Below are 24,905 nucleotides of genomic sequence, written 5' to 3'. Positions count from 1 at the left end.
CGTGATTGCACAAAGGTTAGAAAGGGTACCGTATCCCCGGATAACATGTATGGATAGCGTACACATTCAAAATATATGTCTATACAGCATGAGGCAGGCTCAGACGGTGTTAGGCCCAGTATGGATTGCACGTGATTGCACAAAGGTTAGAAAGGGTACCGTATCCCCGGATAACATGTATGGATAGCGTACACATTCAAAATATATGTCTATACAGCATGAGGCAGGCTCAGACGGTGTTAGGCCCAGTATGGATTGCACGTGATTGCACAAAGGTTAGAAAGGGTACCGTATCCCTGGATAACAGGTATGGATAGCGTACACATTCAAAATATATGTCTATACAGCATGAGGCAGGCTCAGACGGTGTTAGGCCCAGTATGGATTGCACGTGATTGCACAAAGGTTAGAAAGGGTACCGTATCCCTGGATAACATGTATGGATAGCGTACACATTCAAAATATATGTCTCAGGAGGCAGGCTCAGACGGTGTTAGGCCCAGTATGGATCGCACGTGATTGCACAAAGGTTAGAAAGGGTACCGTATCCCTGGATAACAAGTATGGATAGCGTACACATTCAAAATATATGTCTCAGGAGGCAGGCTCAGACGGTGTTAGGCCCAGTATGGATTGCACGTGATTGCACAAAGGTTAGAAAGGGTACCGTATCCCTGGATAACATGTATGGATAGCGTACACATTCAAAATATATGTCTCAGGAGGCAGGCTCAGACGGTGTTAGGCCCAGTATGGATTGCATGTGATTGCACAAAGGTTAGAAAGGGTACCGTATCCCTGGATAACATGTATGGATAGCGTACACATTCAAAATATATGTCTATACAGCATGAGGCAGGCTCAGACGGTGTTAGGCCCAGTATGGATTGCACGTGATTGCACAAAGGTTAGAAAGGGTACCGTATCCCTGGATAACATGTATGGATAGCGTACACATTCAAAATATATGTCTATACAGCATGAGGCAGGCTCAGACGGTGTTAGGCCCAGTATGGATTGCACGTGATTGCACAAAGGTTAGAAAGGGTACCGTATCCCTGGATAACATGTATGGATAGCGTACACATTCAAAATATATGTCTCAGGAGGCAGGCTCAGACGGTGTTAGGCCCAGTATGGATCGCACGTGATTGCACAAAGGTTAGAAAGGGTACCGTATCCCTGGATAACAAGTATGGATAGCGTACACATTCAAAATATATGTCTCAGGAGGCAGGCTCAGACGGTGTTAGGCCCAGTATGGATTGCACGTGATTGCACAAAGGTTAGAAAGGGTACCGTATCCCTGGATAACATGTATGGATAGCGTACACATTCAAAATATATGTCTCAGGAGGCAGGCTCAGACGGTGTTAGGCCCAGTATGGATTGCACGTGATTGCACAAAGGTTAGAAAGGGTACCGTATCCCTGGATAACATGTATGGATAGCGTACACATTCAAAATATATGTCTATACAGCATGAGGCAGGCTCAGACGGTGTTAGGCCCAGTATGGATTGCACGTGATTGCACAAAGGTTAGAAAGGGTACCGTATCCCTGGATAACATGTATGGATAGCGTACACATTCAAAATATATGTCTATACAGCATGAGGCAGGCTCAGACGGTGTTAGGCCCAGTATGGATTGCACGTGATTGCACAAAGGTTAGAAAGGGTACCGTATCCCTGGATAACATGTATGGATAGCGTACACATTCAAAATATATGTCTATACAGCATGAGGCAGGCTCAGACGGTGTTAGGCCCAGTATTGATTGCACGTGATTGCACAAAGGTTAGAAAGGGTACCGTATCCCTGGATAACATGTATGGATAGCGTACACATTCAAAATATATGTCTCAGGAGGCAGGCTCAGACGGTGTCAGGCACAGTATGGATTTGACGGCCCAGATTACACAGCGGAGGAGCAGGGAGAGGTAAAGATTGCAAATGCTGGGGCCCTGCCCAAGCAAGGGGGGCCCACTCGTGGGCGTCGGTACTGGCACTGGGCCCCTCATAGTACAGCGGTGTGTCTGACGGCGGGTGTGCACCACCACCGTCAGAGACACTTGATTGCACTATGAGGGACCCTGTGCCAGTGCCCGCGCCCAAGAGTCGGCCTACCCACCTGTCCAGGGCAACGGCACTCGCACGGTGTCGTGCAGTAGGTGGTGACCCCAGCCATGGGGGGGGAGGCAGCACAGTTAGGGAGTTTTAGAAAGTGGCATATGTTGATGTTGGACATTCAGCTGATGCAAAAGGCGAAATAGGTGAAGTACCAGGAAGAGGTGGACCAAAGCAAGCCCTGGTGACAACCCTATGTGTCATCAGGGGAAGGTGGGACAAAATCCTTGGAAACCCATGCGTGGTTCATTTTAATGAAGGTTAGATCACCCACATTTTGGGTTGACAGACGGGTCCTTTTTTCTGTCAGGATTGATCCAGCTGCACTGAAGACTCTTTCCGATAGCACACTTGCAGCTGGGCAAGCGAGCTCCTGTAAGGCATATTGTGCCAATTCAGGCCAGGTGTCCAGTTTAGCGGCCCAATAGTCAAAGGGGAATGACCTGTGTGGGAGAACATCGATATGGGAGGAAAAGTAGTTTGTTACCATAGTTGACAACTGCTGTCTCCTGTCACTTTCCATCGATGCAGTATTACCAAGTTGTGTGAGCGGTATTTGAAAAATCAGTCCACAACATTGTCATGAAACCCCTGTCTCCAACGCCACTTCTGCTGTGTGCACCACGAACACCTCTGCCAAGCTGCCCCCGGCCCGTACGGCTCATGTGAGAACCATCACCGCTGCTGTGTGCTGGGAATGCCTCAAGCAACCGATTTACCAGAGTTGCTTGTTTATTAGCCAATATTAGGTCAAGGTTCTCCTGTGGCATGATGTTTTGTAATTTGCCTTTATAGCGTGGATCCAGGATGCTGGCCAACCAGTAGTCGTCATCGTTCATCATTTTGGCAATGCGGGGCTCCCTTTTTAGGATCTGCAAGGCATAATCTGACATGTGGGCCAATGTTCCCGGTGTCAATGATGCACTGCGAGTGCTGGGTGGAGGAGCACTTTCTGGCAAATCCACATCCCTCCAGTCACGCACAAACCCTGTACCAGACCTTGCCACGCCAACATTTTCACTTGCCCCACGAGATGCATCCTCCTCCCCTAAGTAATCATCCCCATCATCCTCCTCCTCCTCCTCTTCTTCCTCCACCTCTTCCAGGAGAGGTCCCTGAGCAGACAATGGCTGAATGTCATCAAGGATTCCCTCCTCCTCTTCCTCCTCATCAACATTGGCTGCAGACGCCTGCTCCTTAAGGTGCGTCAAAGTTTGCATGAGCAGACGCATAAGTGGGATGCTCATGCTTAGGATGGCGTCGTCTGCGCTTACCAGCCGTGTGCATTCCTCAAAACACTGAAGGACTTTACAAAGGTCTTTCAGCTTCGACCACTGCACACCTGTCAACTCCATGTCTGCTCTCAAAGTGCCTGGCCATGTATCCTCCCACAAATGCATTATGGCCTGCCTCTGCTCGCACAGCCGCTCCACCATGTGCAGGGTGGAGTTCCACCTTGTTGCAATGTCGATAATGAGGCGGTGGTTGGGAAGGTGGAGCAATCGCTGCAGCTTCTGCATACGAACGGAGTGTACAGGCGACCGGCGGATGTGCGCGCACAGTCTTCACACCTTCTGGAGCAGGGCTGTTAACTCCGGATAATTTTTGAGGAAGCACTGCACCACCAGGTTCAAGGTGTGAGCCAAGCAAGGTATGTGGCTGAGTTTTGAAAGGGCTATGGCTGCCACAAAATTACGGCCGTTATCACTAACTACCTTGCCTGCCTCAAGATGTACACTGCCCAGCCATGACTCAGTTTGTCGCTTCAAGTACTCGGCCAGCACCTCGGCGGTGTGTCTGTCGCCCAAACACATCATCTGCAACACAGCCTGCTGACGCTTTCCACTAGCTGCTCGATAGGGGGACACATCGTGTGCAACAGTGGCAGCTGCAGATGGAGTGCTCGTACGACTGCGCTCTGTGGACGAGCTTTCGCTTCTGGAGGAGGTGGAGGAGGAGGAGGGTCGAACGCCTACAGCCAACTGTTTCCTATACCGTGGGCTAGGCAGCACTGTCCCACCACCGCTGTCCCCTGTGGACCCTGCATCCACCACATTAACCCAGTGCGCAGTGATGGACACGTAACGGCCCTGGCCATGCCGACTGGACCATGCATCAGTTGTGAGGTGCACCTTTCCGCTCACTGACTGCTTGAGTGCATGGACAATGCGGTCTTTCACATGATGGTGGAGGGCTGGGATGGCTTTGCGAGAGAAGAAGTGGCGACTGGGTAGGTCATAGCGTGGTACTGCATAGGCCATGAGTTCGCGGAAAGCTGTGCTTTCCACCAACCGAAAGGGCATCATCTCAAACGAGATTAGTTTGGCAATGTGGGCGTTCAAACCCAGTGTACGCGGATGAGAGACTGAGTACTTTCTTGACCTACTCATAGTGTCTGGGAGGGTGAGCTGGACTTGAGAGCTGCATATGGTGGAAGTAGCGGTGGACAGGGCGGACTGAGAAAGGGTTGATGATGGTGATGGAGTTGGTGTTCTTTCTGATGGCCTAGAATCAGTCTTTCGTTGATATAACAGTGGGATTCCCTGACTGCTGTGGCCTTGCAACGACACCTCAACATTTGCTGCTGTGCTAACCGGTGGGCTTACAGTGGGGGAAACAATGTAGCGTTGCTGACTACCTTCGTTGTGATCAGTTGCACATGTGGCACTTGAGGTTTGGTGTTGTGTCCACGCTTGCAAGTGCATGCTGGTTAAATGTCTAAGCATGCAACTGGTATTCAAATTTTTCAGATTTTTCCCTCGGCTAAAGGTCTTTGCGCACTTCTTACAGATAACCTTGGCCTGATCATGAGGATTTTGTTCAAAAAAGTGCCACACTGCACTCTTCCTACTTTGGCAGACATTTTGCGGCCTAGCACGCTGTGATCTTTTGACCCTCTGGACAAGCTGTCCAGCAACTCTTTTGATGTTTGGAACCTGTCTTTGGAGTGCTCCGGGCCTGCCAGATAACAGCTGTTGCGATGTCGATGTCTGCTGTGGATGCTCCTCATCTGAGCTATTGGAAGCAGCACCCTCTTCCCCCAATGGATGCCAATCTGGGTCAACAACTGGGTCATCCATCACCTCCTCTTCTATGTCATGTGCACCTTCCTCAGTGTCACCGTGTATGGTGGTATAGTGTGCGGGAAGGGGCAACTGAGTCTCATCAGGGTCAGAATCTGGCGCTGTACACTGCGAGGACAATGTAGTGCTCTGAGTGAATGTACCAGCAGAATCATCCATCAGCGGCTGTGCATCAGTGCACTCCATGTCAGATTCATCTTGGCCTGGGTAATTCACCATTTCACTTGATAATCCAGGCATGGTATGTGAAAACAGCTCCATGGAGTAATCAGTAGTATGGCCTGCGTCATCCTTCAATCTTGGTTGGGGTGAAGGACACAAGGAAAGGTGTGGTTCATGAACATGAGCCTCCAATGACGACTCAGTGCTTTTACTTTTTACAACTGAAGAAGAGGAGGCGATAGAGCTGGAGGCTGAGTCAGCAATGTAAGACAAAACTTTTTCCTGATGCTCTGGCTTTAAAAGCGGTTTGCCAACTCCTAGAAAACTAAGCGTTCGAGGCCTTATGTAGCCAGACGATGACGCAGGCTCAACACCTCCTGCATTCGGTCCTATTTTGCTCTTGCCACTACCATCAGATCCACCACCAACACCATCATTACCAGCTGCCAACCCCCGCCCAATTCCACGGCCTCTTCCACCAGCCTTCCTCATTTTTGGTAGAAATGTAGACAAAATCCAACAAACTATATAGTATGTAAAACAAGGTGTCTATAGGACAGGGGAGATTTTGAATTTCTGCACACACTTTTGGACACTGGACACTTTTGGATTGTGTGAGGCCCACTGATATCTGAGCGCTATGTGACAGGCTCGATGGCACAGCTGTGACCTAAGTGACTAGAGAATAAGTGAGATTTTGAATCTCTGCACACACTTTTGGACACTGGACACTTTTGGATTGTGTGAGGCCCACTGATATCTGAGCGCTATGTGACAGGCTCGATGGCACAGCTGTGACCTAAGTGACTAGAGAATAAGTGAGATTTTGAATCTCTGCACACACTTTTGGACACTGGACACTTTTGGATTGTGTGAGGCCCAATGAATATCTGAGCGCTATGTGACAAGCTCGATGGCACAGCTGTGACCTAAGTGACTAGAGGATAAGTGAGAGTTTGAATCTCTGCACACACTTTTGGACACTGGACACTTTTGGATTTTGTGAGGCCCAATGAATATCTGAGCGCTATGTGACAAGCTCGATGGCACAGCTGTGACCTAAGTGACTAGAGGATAAGTGAGAGTTTGAATCTCTGCACACACTTTTGGACACTGGACACTTTTGGATTGTGTGAGGCCCAATGAATATCTGAGCGCTATGTGACAAGCTCGATGGCACAGCTGTGACCTAAGTGACTAGAGAATAAGTGAGATTTTGAATCTCTGCACACACTTTTGGACACTGGACACTTTTGGATTGTGTGAGGCCCAATGAATATCTGAGCTCTATGTGACAGGCTCGATGGCACAGCTGTGACCTAAGTGACTAGAGAATAAGTGAGATTTTGAATCTCTGCACACACTTTTGGACACTGGACACTTTTGGATTGTGTGAGGCCCAATGAATATCTGAGCGCTATGTGACAAGCTCGATGGCACAGCTGTGACCTAAGTGACTAGAGGATAAGTGAGAGTTTGAATCTCTGCACACACTTTTGGACACTGGACACTTTTGGATTGTGTGAGGCCCAATGAATATCTGAGCGTTATGTGACAAGCTCGATGGCACAGCTGTGACCTAAGTGACTAGAGGATAAGGGAGATTGGATTGCTTTTAAAAAAGCAGTTTGCGGAGCAGTGGGTAAACAGCAATGCCAGCCTGTCAGGAAGCCTTAAAAGGCAGCCCAACAACCAACACCACTGATACACCACTATATAGCCTCCCCTTGCACTGCACACAGTGACTGGTGTGTTGTGCAGGCCAAATTGCTATCAGCAGCAGAAGCAGTTTTTTTTTTCTTCTCAGCAGGACAAAAAAAAAAAAATTGGGATTGCTTTTAAAAAAGCAGTTTGAGGCCCAATGAATATCTGAGCGCTATGTGACAGGCTCGATGGCACAGCTGTGACCAAAGTGACTAGAGGATAAGGGAGATTGGATTGCTTTTAAAAAAGCAGTTTGCGGAGCAGTGGGTAAACAGCAATGCCAGCCTGTCAGGAAGCCTTAGAAGGCAGCCCAACAACCAACACCACTGATACACCACTATATAGCCTCCCCTTGCACTGCACACACAGTGACTGGTGTGTTGTGCAGGCCAAATCGCTAGCAGCAGAAGCAGTTTTTTGGTCTTCTTCCCTGCCTAACGCTCTCCCTACAGAATCAGCAGCAACCTCTCCCTATACTGAGATCGGCAGAAGTAAGATGGCGGTCGGCGTGCACGCCCTTTTATACCCCCTGTGACGCCCACCAAAGCAAGCCAATCACTTGCATGCCCTTCTGAAAGATGGTGGTGACCCGTGCCTATGTCATCACGTTGCCCACAGTGTCCGTGGATCCTGATTGGCTGAAAAAGAGCGCAAAACAAACTTTTGAAACACGACTTTGGAGCGTAAGTCGCCGACCTCGTGGCCGACCTCATCCTAGGGTCGGGTTTCGTTTCATGAAACCTGACTTTGCCAAAAGTCGGCGACTTTTGAATTTTTTCGACCCGTTTCGCTCAACTCTAGTGTAGGGTACTAGACATGGCCCATTCTCATGTCTTGGGTGGGCATCTGGGCGTAGGCAAAACTCAAGAGCAGGTACTTCAAAGGTTCTACTGGCCTGGATGACACAGATTGTTAATTATTGCCAGTATTGTCCTACCAGTCAGGTAACTGCTCCCGTCTCCCACTTCAGCAGTCCCCTAGTGTCATTACCCGTTATAGAGATCGCATTTGACTGGATTGCCATGGTCCTTTTTGGGCCCCTAGTTAATTCGGCCAGAGGGCACCAAAATATCTTGGTGGTCATTGACTATACAACATGGTACCCGGAGGCAGTACCACTGAGAAACTTCTCCGCCAGCCTGAAAGCTAGTTCATCTTTTCTCCCAAACAGATCTGATAAAGGAGATCCTGATGGACCAAGGAATGCCATTCATGTCTAATGTAATGACAGAGTTATGTAAGGCTCTCCAGATAACACAACTCAGGACATCAATTTACCATCCGCAGACGGACAGCCTGGTGGAGAGGTTCAATAAGACATTTAAGTCCATGCTTAAGAAGGTCATGGAAAAGGATGTCTGAGACTGAGATTGCCTACTCCAGTATCTGCTGTTTTCTATTAGGGAAGTTCCACAGGCCTCTACGGGGTTCTCACCGTTCGCGTTGTTATATGGATGGAACCCTTGGAGACTTCTGGATATTGTGAAGGATACCTGGAAAGCAGAGATTACACCCCACCAAAGTATCATCGAGCATGTGGTCCAGATGCATGACAGGATCGCGAGAGTGATGATGATTACGAAGGAGAACATGATTCAAACACAAGAGGCCTAGGCAAGGGTGTACAATCAGTCGGCGAGGCTGACACAATTTAGCCCTGGAGACCAAGAGTTGGTGTTGATCCCCACGTTCAAAAGTAAATTTCTGGCAAAGTGGCAGGGGCCAGATGAGGTGGTTGAGAAACTGAGTGACATCAGCTACAATGTCCACCAGCCTAGGAGAAGAAAACCATATCAGGTGAAGCAAATCAACCTGCTTAAACTGTGGCGAGACAGGGAACCTGTGGAAGCTAGATTCCTGGGGGCCAATCCAGAAGCCAAGGTTGAGGATATCACAGTGGCAGAGACACTGTCACTGGCCCAGAAACAACAGTGCCGAGAACTGCTTCAGCAGAACTGAGGCCTATTTTCGGAGTTGCCAGGACTTACGCAGGTTGTGGCGCATGATGGAACCACATGTGCGGGTGAACCAAAAGCCATATAGAATCCCTGAAGCCCAACGCAAGATCATCAAGGAGTCAAAAGAGCGGCTGGTCCAGTCCCATTGTCCTTGTGCCGAAGCCTGTTAGAGAGTAGGATTTCTTTAATGACTACAAGACACTCAACGACGTGTTCAACTTCTACTCATATTCGATGCCTCGCATCGATGAACTCATTGAGAGGCTAGGGTCAGCCAGAAATACCACCTCCCTGGACCTAATGAAAGGGTACTGGCAAATCTTGCTCTCCTAAAGTGACAAGGAAAAGATGGCATTCTCTATACCTAATGGGTGCTTCTAGTATACCAGAATGCAGTTTGGGCTGCAAGGAGCCCTAGCTACATTGGACCGGATTCTATCCCCTCACCAAAAGTACACCACACCTTACCTGGACGACATTGTGATCTTCAGCCTGGATTGGGGAAGACATCTGTAGAATGTCCAGGTGGTAATAGATGCACTCAGGATGGCAGGGTTTACCATAAACCCAAAGAAGTGTGCCATGGGGAAAGAGGAGGCAAAATACTTGGGCTACATTGTCGGAAGGGGCAAAATAAAGCCACAACTGAATAAGGTGGAGGCATGCACATTGTGATGGGCAACTCATGAGCCAGGGTCAGAAAAATTGAATATACTATAGATAGGGGCAGCATGTTGGCTCAGTGTTTAGCACTGTTTCTTTGCAGCGCTGGGGTTGTAGGCTCTCATGTCATGGACAATATCTTGATGGAGTTTCTAAGTTTTCTCGTGTTTGCTTGAGTTTTCTCCAGGCTCTCCACACTCCAAAAACATATTGATAGGGAAATTTAGATTGGGGTCCCTAATAGGGACAGTGGTGATGTCTGTAAATTGCTGTGGTATGTGAGTAAAAAAAATAAATATAAAATCAAAAACTAGGGAAAAGACATCGCACTCTTAAGTTTCCATATAGACTTACAGCTGATATCTGTCTGCAGTGGCAAATAGAGCAATGTGTCTGAACGGCTTTTTAAAAAAGCCTTATTAGGCTACATTACAACTATGAGTATTTGGTGAGTTTTTGATGTAGCAGATTTTCTGCAGCATTTCTGCATCTATTAGGTAAATTATGTTATCTGCATTTTTTTCATTGCGTTTCTGAGTGTTCTTTTCATGTTTTTAATACTGCGGTTTTTGTCCCTTGTTAGTATGTCATGCTTTAAGTAAAGCTGTTTTGTTTTTGATACTTTATGATATTTGGCTTTGAAAAATTTTATTGATACAGTCATGTTCGGACAACCTGTGTTTATACCTGTGGATTTTACACATCTAATGCAATTCAATGACGAAAATCTGCACGTACAACTTAAGTGTACAGAAGACATGTTGTGGGTTTCAAACATGCACCATGGGTCATTTTACACAGCGTAAAAGAGCACAGTGAGCATGAGATTTCCATAAATCCCATCCACTTTGCTGATGCTGCGAAGTTTTTTGTGCAGCGTCTAAAACTCAGAAAAAACTCATTCTGAGAACTTAAAATATTATTTATTTATTACTTCTTGCTACCTAACATCCTATCCCAATATGCAATAGGCATAACAATAGTATATTATCAATTTCCTCCAATTAGAAACGTAATATAGTTCTCCTGCTTCGCAATGTCACTTACCCTATGCGCAGGGCATTGCAGTAGCTTAAGTAGAATTATTACACCTAGTAAATATTGGGACAGGATCTTGGAGATGGGACTACCCCTGTAACCTGAAACGGGTTGACTCATACACATTGGTGGATTTCACTGGACATATAATCCCTAAATTTACAAATGTTTATATTCATTTTCAGTTGTTTACCTTGGATTTACCCAGTATTGAAACACATGGCGTTAATTATTTTTTTCATGCCCTAGACAAGAAAAGATGGTATTATTCTATATACCGTATGTATGTTATAAACTGCACCAATAATGCATGTAATGCATCCATGGACTAAATATATTGACATGTTATTGGTAATATAAACCCATTCACATTTGCAACAACGACAAATGAAATAGGTCTGCAAGGTCATATAACACTAGTAGTATTTTATAGTCATACTGTATATGTTAAAAAAAGATATGATTTCTTTCTTATGTGTGAAAGAAATATAAAAGTAAAATATACCTTTAAATATCAAACAGCTGTATACAGATTTATTGCTACGCGGTCCTTTATTAGTGGTGTCCTTTGTTCTGCGGCTCATGTTGCTATGGAAACAGTGATGTCATTGTCATGCTAGGAAAGTTCGTCATCATACAGTGCAACATAGACCTTGTATGGAACGACATGCACAGGAATATAGTAAATAATACACTTGTATCCAGGCTGATATTGAAAAGCGTCTGCAATGTCCTTTGAGGAAGAATCGATGCCACGGGTTCAGCTTCATACATCACCTGCGGACTAGAAGTTAATTGAAATACAGCGGAGGTCACACTTCAAGTGTAATTTCTTTAACAAGATATTTCTCCAGAAAAATAGAACGGAATATTTTAAGCTCCTAACCTTAGAATATAAATGGCCTTGTGATTTAATAATAGAGGAAAGTGGAGAGGAAGCCCTGGGTAGAAATTAAACAAATATCTGATTGCATTGTATATAAATAAAAAGTGTGGAATCATCTGAAAGGCTTTTCCCGCATATGATACATAAATGTATGATTCCTGAGATTTTGACCCCCAGCATCCCCAAAGCCCCCTATGTGAATAGAGCAGGGGTATGCCTGTTCACCACTGCTCCGCTCACTTTTACTGGACTGATAGATATAGCCGTAGTATGGAGACGGAGCGATGATCACACATGTGCACCATTACTCCAGTGTAACAAGGGACTTCCATTTTTGAAGATTTCTGCTCACTGCCGTTAAATAAGAACTTTCATTGTTCACTTACCAGTGGATAAAAATCTGTGAAGGACAATCAGGTGACTGGTTCTTTATGATTCAGTTAAGGCCCCGTTACACATAACGATGTCCCAACGATCCCACCAAGGATCTGACATGGATGGGATCGCTAGGACATCGTTAGGTTGATCACTGATGAGCTGTCACATAGACATCCCCTCCAACGATCAGGACCAGCGAGCAAGCTGGTATCTAAGGTAAACAGCGGGTTTCTAAGAGCCACGCGGCTCTTGGATACACGCTGTTTACCTTAGATACCAGCATGCACGCTGGTTTCCAGATTAAACAGTGGGTAGCCAAGAGCCGCGCGGCTCTTAGAAGCCAGCTGTTTACCTTAGATACCAGCATGCAGCGTCGCTGATCATTCGTCTCCCGCTGCCACACGCAGCAATGCATGCTGGCCAGCGGGAGACCAACGATCAAAAAATGGCCCAGGACGATCAAGCGTGATCAGCGATACCCGGCAGGGGGGCCGGTCGCTGATCCCGTCACACACAGCGATGTCGCTGGCGAGATCGCTGATGCATCACAAAATCAGTGATCTTGCTAGCGATCTCGCTGTGTGTGACGGGGCCTTTATGTTGTAACTAACCATGCACCTGTGTGATGTGACAAGGACAGGTTTTAATCCATTTGAACCATATGAATGATATAGCTCGGGGAAGGGAAACAGATGGCATCATACTCAAGTGGCTAGTAATATGGAGGATGGACATGTGCCTGGTGATCTTGCCTTTCCCCTTTTTCTTCTGCCTGTGTTCCTTCAAGTTACAACAGCCAGAACATTTTGCTAGCTGTTGTAACCTGATCCAACCATCAACCCTATAGGTACAGACAGAGGGGACAAAAGGCATAGTCTGCAGTATAGCTGTTTCCTCTCTTCAGCATTTCCTCTTCATTGCTGGTGTTCGATGCAGAAGTACTATGTATGTGCGGGGTATGTGTAATACCAGTCACAAGTTTGCATTTTCTTGTTCTTATTAGAATGTGCACATTGAAGATTCAGCTTGGAAGTAGTAAAACCACTGAAGGACACATATGGAAACAAAGAGTATATGCAGTAGGTACGGAAAGTATTCAGACCCCTTTAAATTTTTCACTCTTTGTTTCATTGCAGCCATTTGGTAAATTCCAAAAAAAGTTCATTTTTTTCTCATTAATGTACACTCTGCACCCCATCTTGACTGAAAAAAACAGAAATGTAGAAATTTTTGCAAATTTATTAAAAAGAAAAACTGAAATATCACATGGTCATAAGTATTCAGAACCTTTGCTCAGTATTGAGTAGAAGCACCCTTTTAAGCTAGTACAGCCATGAGTCTTCTTGGGAATGATGCAACAAGTTTTTCACACCTGGATTTGGGGATCCTTTGCCATTCTTCCTTGCAGATCCTCTCAAGTTCCGTCAGGATGGATGGTGAACGTTGGTGGACAGCCATTTTCAGGTCTCTCCAGAGATGCTCAATTGAGTTTAGGTCAGGGCTCTGTATTGGGCAGGTGATGAGCAGTGACTGATTTTCACTACACATACCGCTTAGAATTATCACCAAAAAGTTCTTTCTTCGTCTCATCAAACCAGAGAATCTTAATTCTCCTAGTCTGGGAGTCCTTCATGTGTTTTTTAGCAAACTGCATGCGGGCTTTCATATGTCTGGCACTGAGGAAAGGCTTCCATTGGGCCACTCTGCCATAAAGGCCCGACTGGTGGAGGGCTGCAGTGATAGTTGACTTTGTGGAACGTTCTCCTATCTCCCTACTGCATCTGTGGAGCTCAGCCACAATGATCTGGGGGTTCTTCTTCACCTCTCTGCCATGATTGCTCAATTTGGCCGGACAGCGTAGTCTAGGAAGACTTCTGGTGGTCCCAAACTTCTTCCATTTAAGGGTTATGGAGGCCACTGTGCTCTTAGGAACCTTGAGTACTGCAGAAATTCTGTTGTAACCTTGGCCAGATCTGTGCCTTGCCACAGTTCTGTCTCTGAGCTCCTTGGCCAGTTCCTTTGACCTCATGATTCTCATTTGGTCTGACATGCACTGTGAGCTGTGAGGTCTTATATAGACAGGTGTGTGCCTTTCCAACTCAAGTCCTATCAGTTTAATTAAACACAGCTGGACTCAAATGAAGGAGTAGAAACATCTCAAGGAGGATCACAAGGAAATGGACAGAATGTGACTTAAATATGAGTGTCTGAGCAAAGAATCTGAATACTTATGACCATGTGATATTTTCGTTTTTGTTTTTTAATAAATTTGCAAAAATTTTTACATTTCTGTTTTTTTCAGTCAAGATGGAGTGCAGAGTGTACATTAATGAGAAAAAAAGAACTTTTTTGAATTTACCAAATGTCTGCAATGAAACAAAGAGTGAAACATTTAAAGGGGTCTGAATACTTTCCATACCCACTGTATGTGTGAAACAAACCTGAATATGTGTTAAAACTTTGATTCCTTAATGTACTTATGTTTCCTCTGATGCCAGTTTACACCCTCTTGTCAGTCTCTCAAGCAGCTCTATCAGGTAGTCACCTGGAATGGCTTTCTAATAATCTTGACTGAGTTCCTAGAGGTGTTGATCACTTGTTAGCTGCTTTGCCTTCACTCTGGGCTCCAACTCATCCCAAACCATCTCAATTGGTGTGCAAATGTTTGGCTCTGTGATGTAAGAATGGTTGTTTTTGCTGCACTCAATCTTTGACCTTAGTAAAATTGTCAAGCCACAGTTTTGGTATATAAAGAGAGTTGCTGGTAAATCTTGGGGAATTGATAGTAAACACAAATTGGAAAATGAATGGAATTACATTACTGATAATTGGTCTCCATTTTGAAGTTAACAAGTACAGTACTTCTGGTGATGTATTAGAAAATTCTATTATGAAATTTGTGTTGAAAAAGTTTTGCATCCTTACTGTAGCAGCGAAAACAAATGTCTGATTATGGGAAGATATCACAGTAGCGACATTACTGTGCAGAAGTTCCGACTAATATCACTTCTTTTAATCAGTCTGAATACTTGACAGTATAGCGTAAAAGACGCCTGCTAACCAACAACCAATTAAAAAACGGCCTGTCAAAATTATTTTTGGCATTACAGCCAACTGCATGCAGATTTGGACTGACCAAAACTACGTCCAACCTTACCTTAACAATCATGCTTTTTTAAGTTGCACCTTTGTAAAAGCAGAGATATATCAGGTGAAGGACGTCAGGTCTTGACAACATAATTTAAGTGCACCATTCACACATGATCACAGGTGGTAACGGTCATGGTGAAATTCGGGGTGCTGACAAACTATACTGAAAGAGAATTTATGATCTCTAGTAGTCAAGCTCATGAGAAAACTCACAGAAAATTTTGGTAAAGTTTAATTTATTCGGCTTATTTAATATGATTTGTTTGTATGGCGCTATCATATTCTGCAGCGCTTTACAAACATTATCATCACTGTCCCCAATGGAGCTCTCAATCTATATTCCCTATCAGTATGTCTTTGGAGAGTGGGAGGAAACCGGAGAACCCAGAGGAAACCCGCGCAAACACGGGGAGAACATACAAACTCCTTGCTTAAACTCCAAATAGAAGGGGATTTCCCAAATCCTTTGGTACCGGAAGAGAATGTTGCATGTGAAAATTCCTGTGTGAAATGTGTATTAGTAAATTGCTAGATGTTTGGTACAAATTATCTTTTTCAACAAAGTGACACACAAAAAATAGGGCTTCTGACGGACTGGACTTTTGTTTCCAGAAAGATTCAAATAATTTGTAAAAATAACATTTTGTGATCAGGTAAGTGCAAGAAATGATTTGACTTAAGGCCCCGTTACACATAACGATGTACCAGCGATCCCACCAATGATCCGACATGGATGGGATCGCTGGGACATCGTTAGGCTGATCGCTGGTGAACTGTCACATAGACAGCCGCTCCAGCGATCAGGACCAGCAAGCAAGCTGGTTTCCAAGGTAAACAGCGGGTAACTAAGAGCCGCGCGGCTCCTAGATACCCGCTGTTTACATTGGAAACCAGCGTGCAGCGTCGCTGATCGTTGCTCTCCCACTGCCACACGCAGCGATTTGCGCTGACCAGCGGGAGACCAACGATCAAAAAACGGCCCAGGACGATCCTTCACGATCAGCGATACCCGGCAGGGGGACCGGTCGTTGATTCGTGTCACACACAGCGATGTTGCTGGCGAGATCGCTGTGGCGTCACAAAATCAGCGATCTTGCTGGCGATATCGCTGTGTGTGACGGGGCCTTTAGGCTAGCTTTCTTAGCAGTACAAAACTAACGCACTTTCCTAATCACTTGATTGCGGCCCCCTGCCAAGACTTCTTGGTCAAATCTCTCCAACTTCCAACCTGCCTCAAAAACCATCACCAATGAATCTGCGGATACAGCTTAGTAAAACAGCTGTCTTTAATGTCACCCGGATGAGTCAGTATAGCAGGAATCTTAGAAAACAGCTCCACATGGTATCTTCCTAAAATGTTCAGTTTAGCCAAAACACTGTACTCCACCTTATCACTTTACCAACTCATTTTTCTGCCTGATTGTTTTGTTGCAGATATTGATGACCAGACTTAGGCCTCTTTCACACATCAGGTTTTCGCCGTCAGGCGCGATCCGGCGCTTTTGACAGAAACCGGATCCGGCGAAATGCAATGCCGGATCCGGTTTCCCCCCCATTGACTTGCATTTGCGCCAGATCGCGCCAGATGGCCATGCGTTTCATCCGGTTTTCGCCGGATCCGGCAATGTGTCGGATCCGGCGTCTGGAAAAAACGGCTACTGTAACGTTTTTTGTCTCCGGCGAAAAAGCCGGACACGCCGGATCCGGCTCGTCCGGCTTTTTCACACAATGAAAGCCTATGAGCGCCGCAATGCGCCGGATCCGGTTTTTTGGTCTGAGCATGCTCAGTAGCTCTGCCCACAAGACATATATAAAAGCAAGACAGTGGGACCCACAGCCACACCCAACATGCCACCCAACAAAGCAACCAAGCGCAGCAGGAGAAGGCAGGAGACCACTGCAGCACCATCAGCACCACCACCACCCCAAATGGAGCAGCAAATGGAACATGCTGAGGAGGGGAGGCCAGCAGCAGATGAGAGACGGTAATTAACAAATCCCCCATTCCTCCAAACTAGGGCTATTGAATATCAAGATATTCATTGGCCCTTTGTTTCTCTTTATTCAACAGCCGCCCAATAGATGCAGCAGCAGCAGCAGCAATGGCAACAGCTGGAACACCACCCACAGGCATGGAGTGTGGCCACCAGGAAGACAGCACATCATCTTCTGGGAGCCCTCCCTCGCATCGTCAGTGTTTGACGGTAAGTTTTTATTTCAAAAATCCATCTTCTCTGTAATATATGTCTATTCATTGCCTTTTATTTCAAAACAGGATTCACAAGATGAAGAGGAGCTCCCAGAAGAAGAAGGAAGGGGTGGACAGACACCTGGAGTGGGCTCACAATTGGTAAGTTTTTTGCATCAAGCGCAGAAACACAACATCACACTACACACAACACATAGAAAACAATGTTCTGCAGACCACACACAGCAAACAAATGCCTACATCCAAAGACATAAAATTTTTTGTTTTCTTCTCTAGTCTTCCCAATCTGGTGCTCGGCCAAGAGGTCCTCGCAGTGCCTCCCGGGGTCGTCGGCGACAGCAACACGACGGTCACCAGCGTGTAAGTATAAATATTTTTGCTTTGTTTTTTTTGCACTTTTTATTTCATTTCTTTTGTGGAGGCTAATTATGTTATTTTTGTCTTTTTCTTTAACAGCCTTCACAGCGTGCTCCCGACTCTGACGGTGAGGATGGAGGACTCGATGTGGACCACCTCATCGATCTCGTCAGAGAAAGGGAGCCGCTCTGGAATATGGCTGACCGCCGCCACGCTGACCTTATCGTTACCCGACGACTCTGGGAGGAAATCTGTTCGCTCCTTGTGGGCCGCTGGGAGGACCTCGATGTTCGGGCCCAGATTAAAGAGCGTAAGTATATACAGTACCGGTTGCTTGATGTAAACCAGTGTTTCCCGAACTCCAGTCCTCGTGGTCCCCACGGATCATGTGTTCAGGATTTCTATTTACTATGGAAATCCTGAAAACATGACCCCTGGGGACCATGAGGACTGGAGTTTGGGAAACACTGATGTTGTATACTAACCACTCCTTTCTCGTTTCAGGGAACAGAATTGTGAATCGGTGGCGGTCTGTGAGGGATCGTTTCAAGAAGGAGTTCAATAAAGAGATGCGGGCCCCGAGTGGATCTGGAGGACGCAGGAGCAAGTACAAGTACGCAGAAGCCCTGTCGTTCCTCCGGGAAACAATGGTCACCAGAAGGTAAATATTACACACCACATGTGAAAAAAAATGTTAGATGTAAATTTTTTTTTCAGCCAGGGCCATACCATGTCAGTATTTTAATTTTTTTTTTTCTCTTTATTCCACAGCACGGTGAGCAGCACTCGGGAGCCTGCACGATTGGACTCTTCTGAGGCGATCCATGAGGAGACCGGCACCGAGGGACACTTCGACCTCCCCGGGACATCTGCACCTTCCCAGCCTTCCCACACATTCGACCCATCTGTCCCATCCACCAGCACAGGAGCATCGTGGCCGCCTACATTACATGAAGCTGCTGGTGAGGAGATCGCTTTCCCTTTACCCCACCCTTCTGCCCCTGCCACCTCTAGTACACCTGCGGGTACTGGGCGGCAGAGGGGTCAGGAAAAGACTTATGCGCCAGAGTTCTTGCATCTGAATGCATCTTTCCAGAACTGTCTAAAAGTCTTGTCAGAGCAAATCTCCGCAGGCTATCAGCAGATCAACTCCAGCATTCTGGAGGTGAAGACACTTCTGCAAACCATGCATTCAGAAGCAAGATCTTCGCCAAACCACACCTTTTTCAGGTCTGTTGTGGAGCGCATGGAAACGCTCTCTCCTGCCCAGCAGATGCATGTAATGCATTCATGCCACGTTGCTCTCCAGCAAGTTACCTCCCAACCTCCTCCTCCCACCACAGTAGTTCCTCCACCTGCACCCCCTCCAGCCACTTTCCATCCTCCCACTCCTATTACATCTACACCCCCTCCAGCCACTTTCCATCCTCCCCCTCCTATTACATCTACACCCCCTCCAGCCACTTTCCATCCTCCCCCTCCTATTACATAACATCCACCTCCCCAGCACCATCCACCTCCCCAGCACCATCCACCTCCCCAGCACCAGCAACCTCCCCAGCACCAGCAACCTCCCCAGCACCAGCAACCTCCCCAGTACCAGCAACCTCCCCAGTACCAGCAACCTCCCCAGTACCTGCAAACTCCCCAGTACCAGCAACCTCCCCAGTACCAGACATCTCCCCCACTTCCAGCAACCTGCCCCGTACCAGACATCTCCCCACTTCCAGCAACCTGCCCCGTACCAGACATCTCCCCACTTCCAGCAACCTGCCCCGTACCAGACATCTCCCCACTTCCAGCAACCTGCCCCGTACCAGACATCTCCCCACTTCCAGCAACCTGCCCCGTACCAAACTCCTTCCCCATACAACTTGCCATCAACATCATCTGCTCCTGCAGTCCCTGCCCAACCCTCCACTCCACCACCCACCACCTCTTCTGCTTCCCACATGTCCACCCATTCTGTAGTTTTTTCCACACCTTCACCTCTAACTGTTCCTTCCCCACCACGATCCCAGTCCTCTCTCCACACTCCCAGTGTCGAAGTGTCCCGCAGCCCCTCCAGCAGTATTTCCACCACACACTACACAGATTTATAATGTGTGTATTTAAATAAAAATGACCAGTTTTATGGTTTCAAAGCTTTATTAAACAAGTTTATTAAAATTTTAAAAAAGTTTACTAAAAAAAACATTTTTCAATAAAAGTTAAATTATTTTACACTGGTTGTCTGTCATTTCTTTTTGCGGCGAAAAAGGTTAAATACAGGGTATTTAAAAGGTGAAATGGTATTCAAAACTAGGTATATAACTGTGGGTAAATTTTAGCTTTTTGCCACAGTTGTGTTCCTGGTTGTGTTTGAAGCAAAGTATTTCACCTAAAAAGTTGTGTTTATTGTTGGTGATTTCCTAACAATGTACACAACTTTTGTTAAAAGGTGAAATACTTTGCATAAAAACATAACCAGGTACACACCTGTGGCCTAAAGCTAAAAATAGAGACCATGACAAGATAGCCAACTTAGGTTGGCAAAGGTATATACTGTTGGTACAGAAGGTACACAAGTTTGGTTAGGGCACAAATCTTTCACACTCTGTCATCCTGCCAGTGTACTCTGCCTTGAGGTGACATAAAGTATAGTGCAAAATTGTCCCTCATTACTGAAACTGTCACAGAACTTCTAGTGGTAATGTCATGGTAATCTTGCAAGGTGGTTTCTTCAGAGGTGTCCTCAATGGAAATGGGTTCCTTGCAGATAACAAAATTGTGGAGTACCACGCACGCTTTGATCACCTCGTCCACAGTTTCTGTCTTGAGGTTGATCGCAGTCAATAGGACCCGCCATTTGGCTGTCAGAATACCAAAGGTACATTCAACCATTCTTCTTGCTCTTGTGAGGCGGTAATTAAAAATGCGTTTTGGTCTTGTCAATCCTCTGCTAGAGTACGGTTTCAAAAGGTGTTCTGACAGCTGGAAGGCTTCATCCCCTACACAGACAAATGGCATAGGTGGACCAGATGTTTGCGGCAGCGGTCTAGGTGGTGGGAACTGGAAGGTGTTTCCATACAGTTTACGCCCCATGGCAGACAGTTTGAAAACTTGAGAGTCATTGGAGCGGCCATAGGCCCCAATATCCACCGCAATAAATTTGTATTCCGCGTCAGCGATGGCCATGAGGACAATTGAAAAATATTTCTTGTAATTGAAATATTCCGATCCCGATCCAGCTGGCTTTACAATGCGGATATGTTTCCCGTCCACAGCGCCCAAGCAGTTGGGAAACTGACATATCTGTTGAAACTTGTCAGCAATTTCAATCCACCTCTCTGTTGTGGGCTCTGGTAAAAACTCTTCAGCTAAGGAGTCCCACAGTGCACGGCATGTGTACTTCACAATTCCAGATATGATGGAAATCCCGAGTCTGTACTGGAAATGCAGTGACGAAAGGGATTCTCCAGTTGCAAGAAATCTGTGGGGAATTAAAAAACAATAAATTAGTTTTAAATCACAGCATTACATACCAAAACTGACCTATAACACTTGGAGATACAAACTACCACCAACAAGATTGCAGTGAAAGTGTGCTCTGATGCGAGCATATCCAATAAATGTGGCTTACCTTAAAGTCACCATCAGACGCTCTGCGGGTGAAACAGAGAAGCGGCAATAGGTGTCCGCTTTTCTTATGAGGTGTGCAATGCGCTCCACCAAGTAACCAAAATTCTCCATTTTCATCCTAACATATCCAAAAAATTTATCCGGGTTTCGTCGAAGGTCCATGCAGAGTGTAGAATAGACCCCACGCGTCATTCTCTTGGCTGTGATGGGGTGGATCCACAAACGTCGTCTACGATGCCTGATGCGCTGCTGTCTCGCTCTCTCCTTCTCCAGAACAATCACCCTCAAACGATTCGCCTCCGCTATAAAATCCGCCAAATTCTTCAAAATATTTCCAATGACAACATCCATCTTCACCAGTAACTTGCTCTTCTCTCCAACCTGCACTTTCTCCTCTACAACCTGTCAAAGAAGGGCTGTAGGAACATGCTATATATAGTTTTCCAGTAGCCAATCCCGTTCGGAAGGCCACAAGGGTCAATTTTAAAAACCGGATCCGGCGTAATCCGTCGAAAAACAGATAGAAAAACGGATGAACTGGATGAGACGGATCCGGTTTTGTCTGTCAAGAAAAAGACGGATCCGGCAGAAAACCGGATCCGGCACATCCGGTTTTACGAAACATTTGCCGGATCCGGCATTCCGGCACGACGCCGGATCGCGCCTGACGCCGAAAACCTGATGTGTGAAAGTAGCCTTAACGAGCACTGCCATGCAAGATCGACCATTGATTTGTTAGGCCTCTTTCACACATCAATTTTTTGCCATCAGTCACAATCCGTTTTTTTTTTAAAAAACGAATCCAGTGAATGATTCCACTGGATCCGTTTTTTTCGCATAGACTTGTATTAACGATGGATTGTGACGGATGGCCGTCCGTTTCATCTGTCGTTTGATGGATCTGTCATAAATTCTTTGTCGTCGGCCGGAGACAACGGACAAATTAACATTTTTTGTGTATGTCGAAAAGTCTGACTGCGACGGATCCATCGCCATCCGTCATTGGCTATAATGGAAGCCTATGGGATCAGGATCCATCGCTGTCCGTCAAAAGACGGAATCCAGCGACAGATTCCGTTTTTTAAAACTGAGCATGCACGGAATAATTTCTACTCTTTTAATTTAACCCCAAAAACTGCTTTTTCCATTCTGGCACATAAAATCTCCCTCTCTCTCTTTCTCTCTCTCTCTCGTTCTCTCTCTCTTTTTCAAGAATTCTATTCCTTTAAAATTCCTACATCTGCTGCTTCAACGGATCTGTCAAAAAAACGGATCCGGTATACCAGTTTTTTACAATCTGCACAGGATCCGTTTTTTCCACACTTTGATGGATTGTGACTGATTCTAAAAAACTGGTGTGTGAAAGAGGCCTTAGGCCTCCTTCACACGTCCAAAATGGACCTTTGCCTGCAGGATCACAGTAGAAATATAGCATATAGGCTCAAACTGTGTATATGAACCCTGTACCGCAGCACCCAAAGTATTACAGGCACTCGATGTCCTGCCATCTGCTACCTCCTTAATATTTGTCACTAGAAGCAGTGATTCTTTAATAATCATATTTAGGCTAGGGCTTGGCTGGGACGAGACTTTGACCCTTAAATTTAAACTTTGTTGCAGTAATAATGTGACGCCAATCACCTGCATTACACTGTATTGTTGCAAGGATGCAGCCATGTTTAGTCGCCAGCGCTGTGTTGCAGCCAATGTCGCTGTCTATCCCAAGTCGTTTAGCTACGTCTGCTTCAGCAAGTTCAGACAAAGCTGTTGCAACACGCATGGCGGATGTGTTTAGTGGGTGAGCCATGTTCACACTCTGCTACTTATAGCACTTATGAAACTATTTTCCTCCTTTCCAGGGTAGTTGTTGGTCTGTTACTTGATTTACAGAATTTTTTCTTTGTCTACATTTGCTGCGCTTAGTACACTATTTTCTAAGTGCCCTACTTTCTACTTTTTAGTTTCTTCATTTTTTGAGGGACGCCGGAATCTTTTGTACTTCAGCCATATTGTATGTGTTATACCTTGCTCGTTCACCTGTCATCTTTATTATGTGTCTTCATATTTTGCACAGAGATGGATATTGGCCATCGTGGAAAGATGTTAGGCTTATAAATGCCATTATATGATTTATGTAATATTATCCATCCCTCATTTTGCTCTTTGCCTTCTGTTTCTTGTAACTTAATGTGTCTTAGCATCATATGATGGTTTGTGCATTTCTGATACTGAAACTGAATGAGGCTGAGCCGCAGTACCACTTCATGGACAAAAGTTCTGCAGGTTATAGATAAAAGCAGGTTTTTTTATTCATCCAACTTCTAGAGAAACATATTATTCAAAAGGTTGTTCAATCTTTGGATAACACCTTCATAAATTGTGAAGTCTCTTGAGTAATATAAAAATAATCTTTTACTTACCACCCATACCGGCACTGTTCCAGCAATATTGGCAATGGGTCTCCAGCACTCTCCCGAGACTCAGCAGCAACTAATCAACTGCAGCACTCAAAACCTCCCCTAGTCATCTGCATTTCATCCATGTTAGCAGAGCTGCTGATTGGCTGCAGCGCTCATGGGACATAATGTCATGGCATTTCCGGAAGACCCAGTGCTAACATTACCGTAATGGCACTGGTGATGGTGATGAGTTTAATGTTTTTTTTTATTTTAGGCAGCGGACTACAGCATTTAACTGTCCCTGTGGCGCTTGCAGGACATCGTTGAATTTAGCGGCCGCTAAAGAGCTGCAGTGCTCAAACCCCCCCAGAGGTCCGAGGGTAGTACTCGGTGGCTAGTAGCACTCATGGGAATGTCGAGAGCCTTTAAGAACAGGTTGTCCAAACAGTGTACAACTCCTTTTGCCCATGATTTTTACTATAAATTGACAATACACAGATACACTATACAATTTTTAAAGACTGCCAACCACAGAATTTTATGCAGAATTATTGTATCCATAACATTGTATAGCTTTGTGTAATATTTTATATTTGCTTACAATGTCCTCTTATCAGTATATTGAATTATTATGTTGACTGCCTTTTTTTGTTGTTTGTGTTTTAGCTCTTCATGAATTTCCTAGTGATATCTTCTCACATGAGGACCGGCGGCATGGAGCCATCATTCTGCACGTTCTGTGTGTAAGTTAATAATCTTTTTCTAAGTTTCAAAACTAGTTAGCCATAAAGGTTAAGTTCCAAAAATGAGTTTTTGGTGAGTTTTTAGAGCTGAGTATTTTTGCTACACAAACGACAAAGTGCCTTACAGTTCCAGCAAAGTGGATGGAATTTATAGAAATCTCATGCTGTTTTTACGCTACGTAAACTGACCTGTGGTGCTTGTTTGAAGTCCTCAGCCAGTCAATTTCACTTGGCAGCTGAGTTTTATATGTAGATTTTTTTCCTATAGAATTGCATTAGATGCTGAAGATCCCCAGGTAAGGAAAACACATGTGTTTCTAATGCATTACTGCTGCAGAAAAGCACTAAAAACGCATGTAATCTGCATATGACTGTATCAATAACATTTTGTCAAAGCCAAATACCAGGAAGTAACAAAAGCAAAG

The 24,905-nt window shown here is 45.5% G+C and overlaps 1 protein-coding gene across 3 annotated transcripts in view; it reads left to right on the top strand.

Annotated features, from left to right (window-relative positions):
* SLC24A3 (solute carrier family 24 member 3) overlaps nt 1-24,905 on the top strand; it is a 592,036-nt gene that overhangs the window by 262,611 nt on the left and 304,520 nt on the right. For all 3 annotated transcript variants that reach the window (XM_073557431.1, XM_073557430.1, XM_073557429.1), the window contains exon 3: nt 24,404-24,480. In XM_073557431.1, the coding sequence (XP_073413532.1) occupies nt 24,404-24,480 (77 nt within the window). The remainder of the gene's footprint in view (nt 1-24,403; nt 24,481-24,905) is intronic.

The sequence above is a fragment of the Dendrobates tinctorius genome, unplaced genomic scaffold (assembly GCF_039654945.1).
Source record: "Dendrobates tinctorius isolate UK_male_01 unplaced genomic scaffold, ASM3965494v1 ptg000250l, whole genome shotgun sequence".
NCBI lineage: Eukaryota > Metazoa > Chordata > Amphibia > Anura > Dendrobatidae > Dendrobates > Dendrobates tinctorius.
This window is presented reverse-complemented; position numbering and strand designations above follow the sequence as displayed.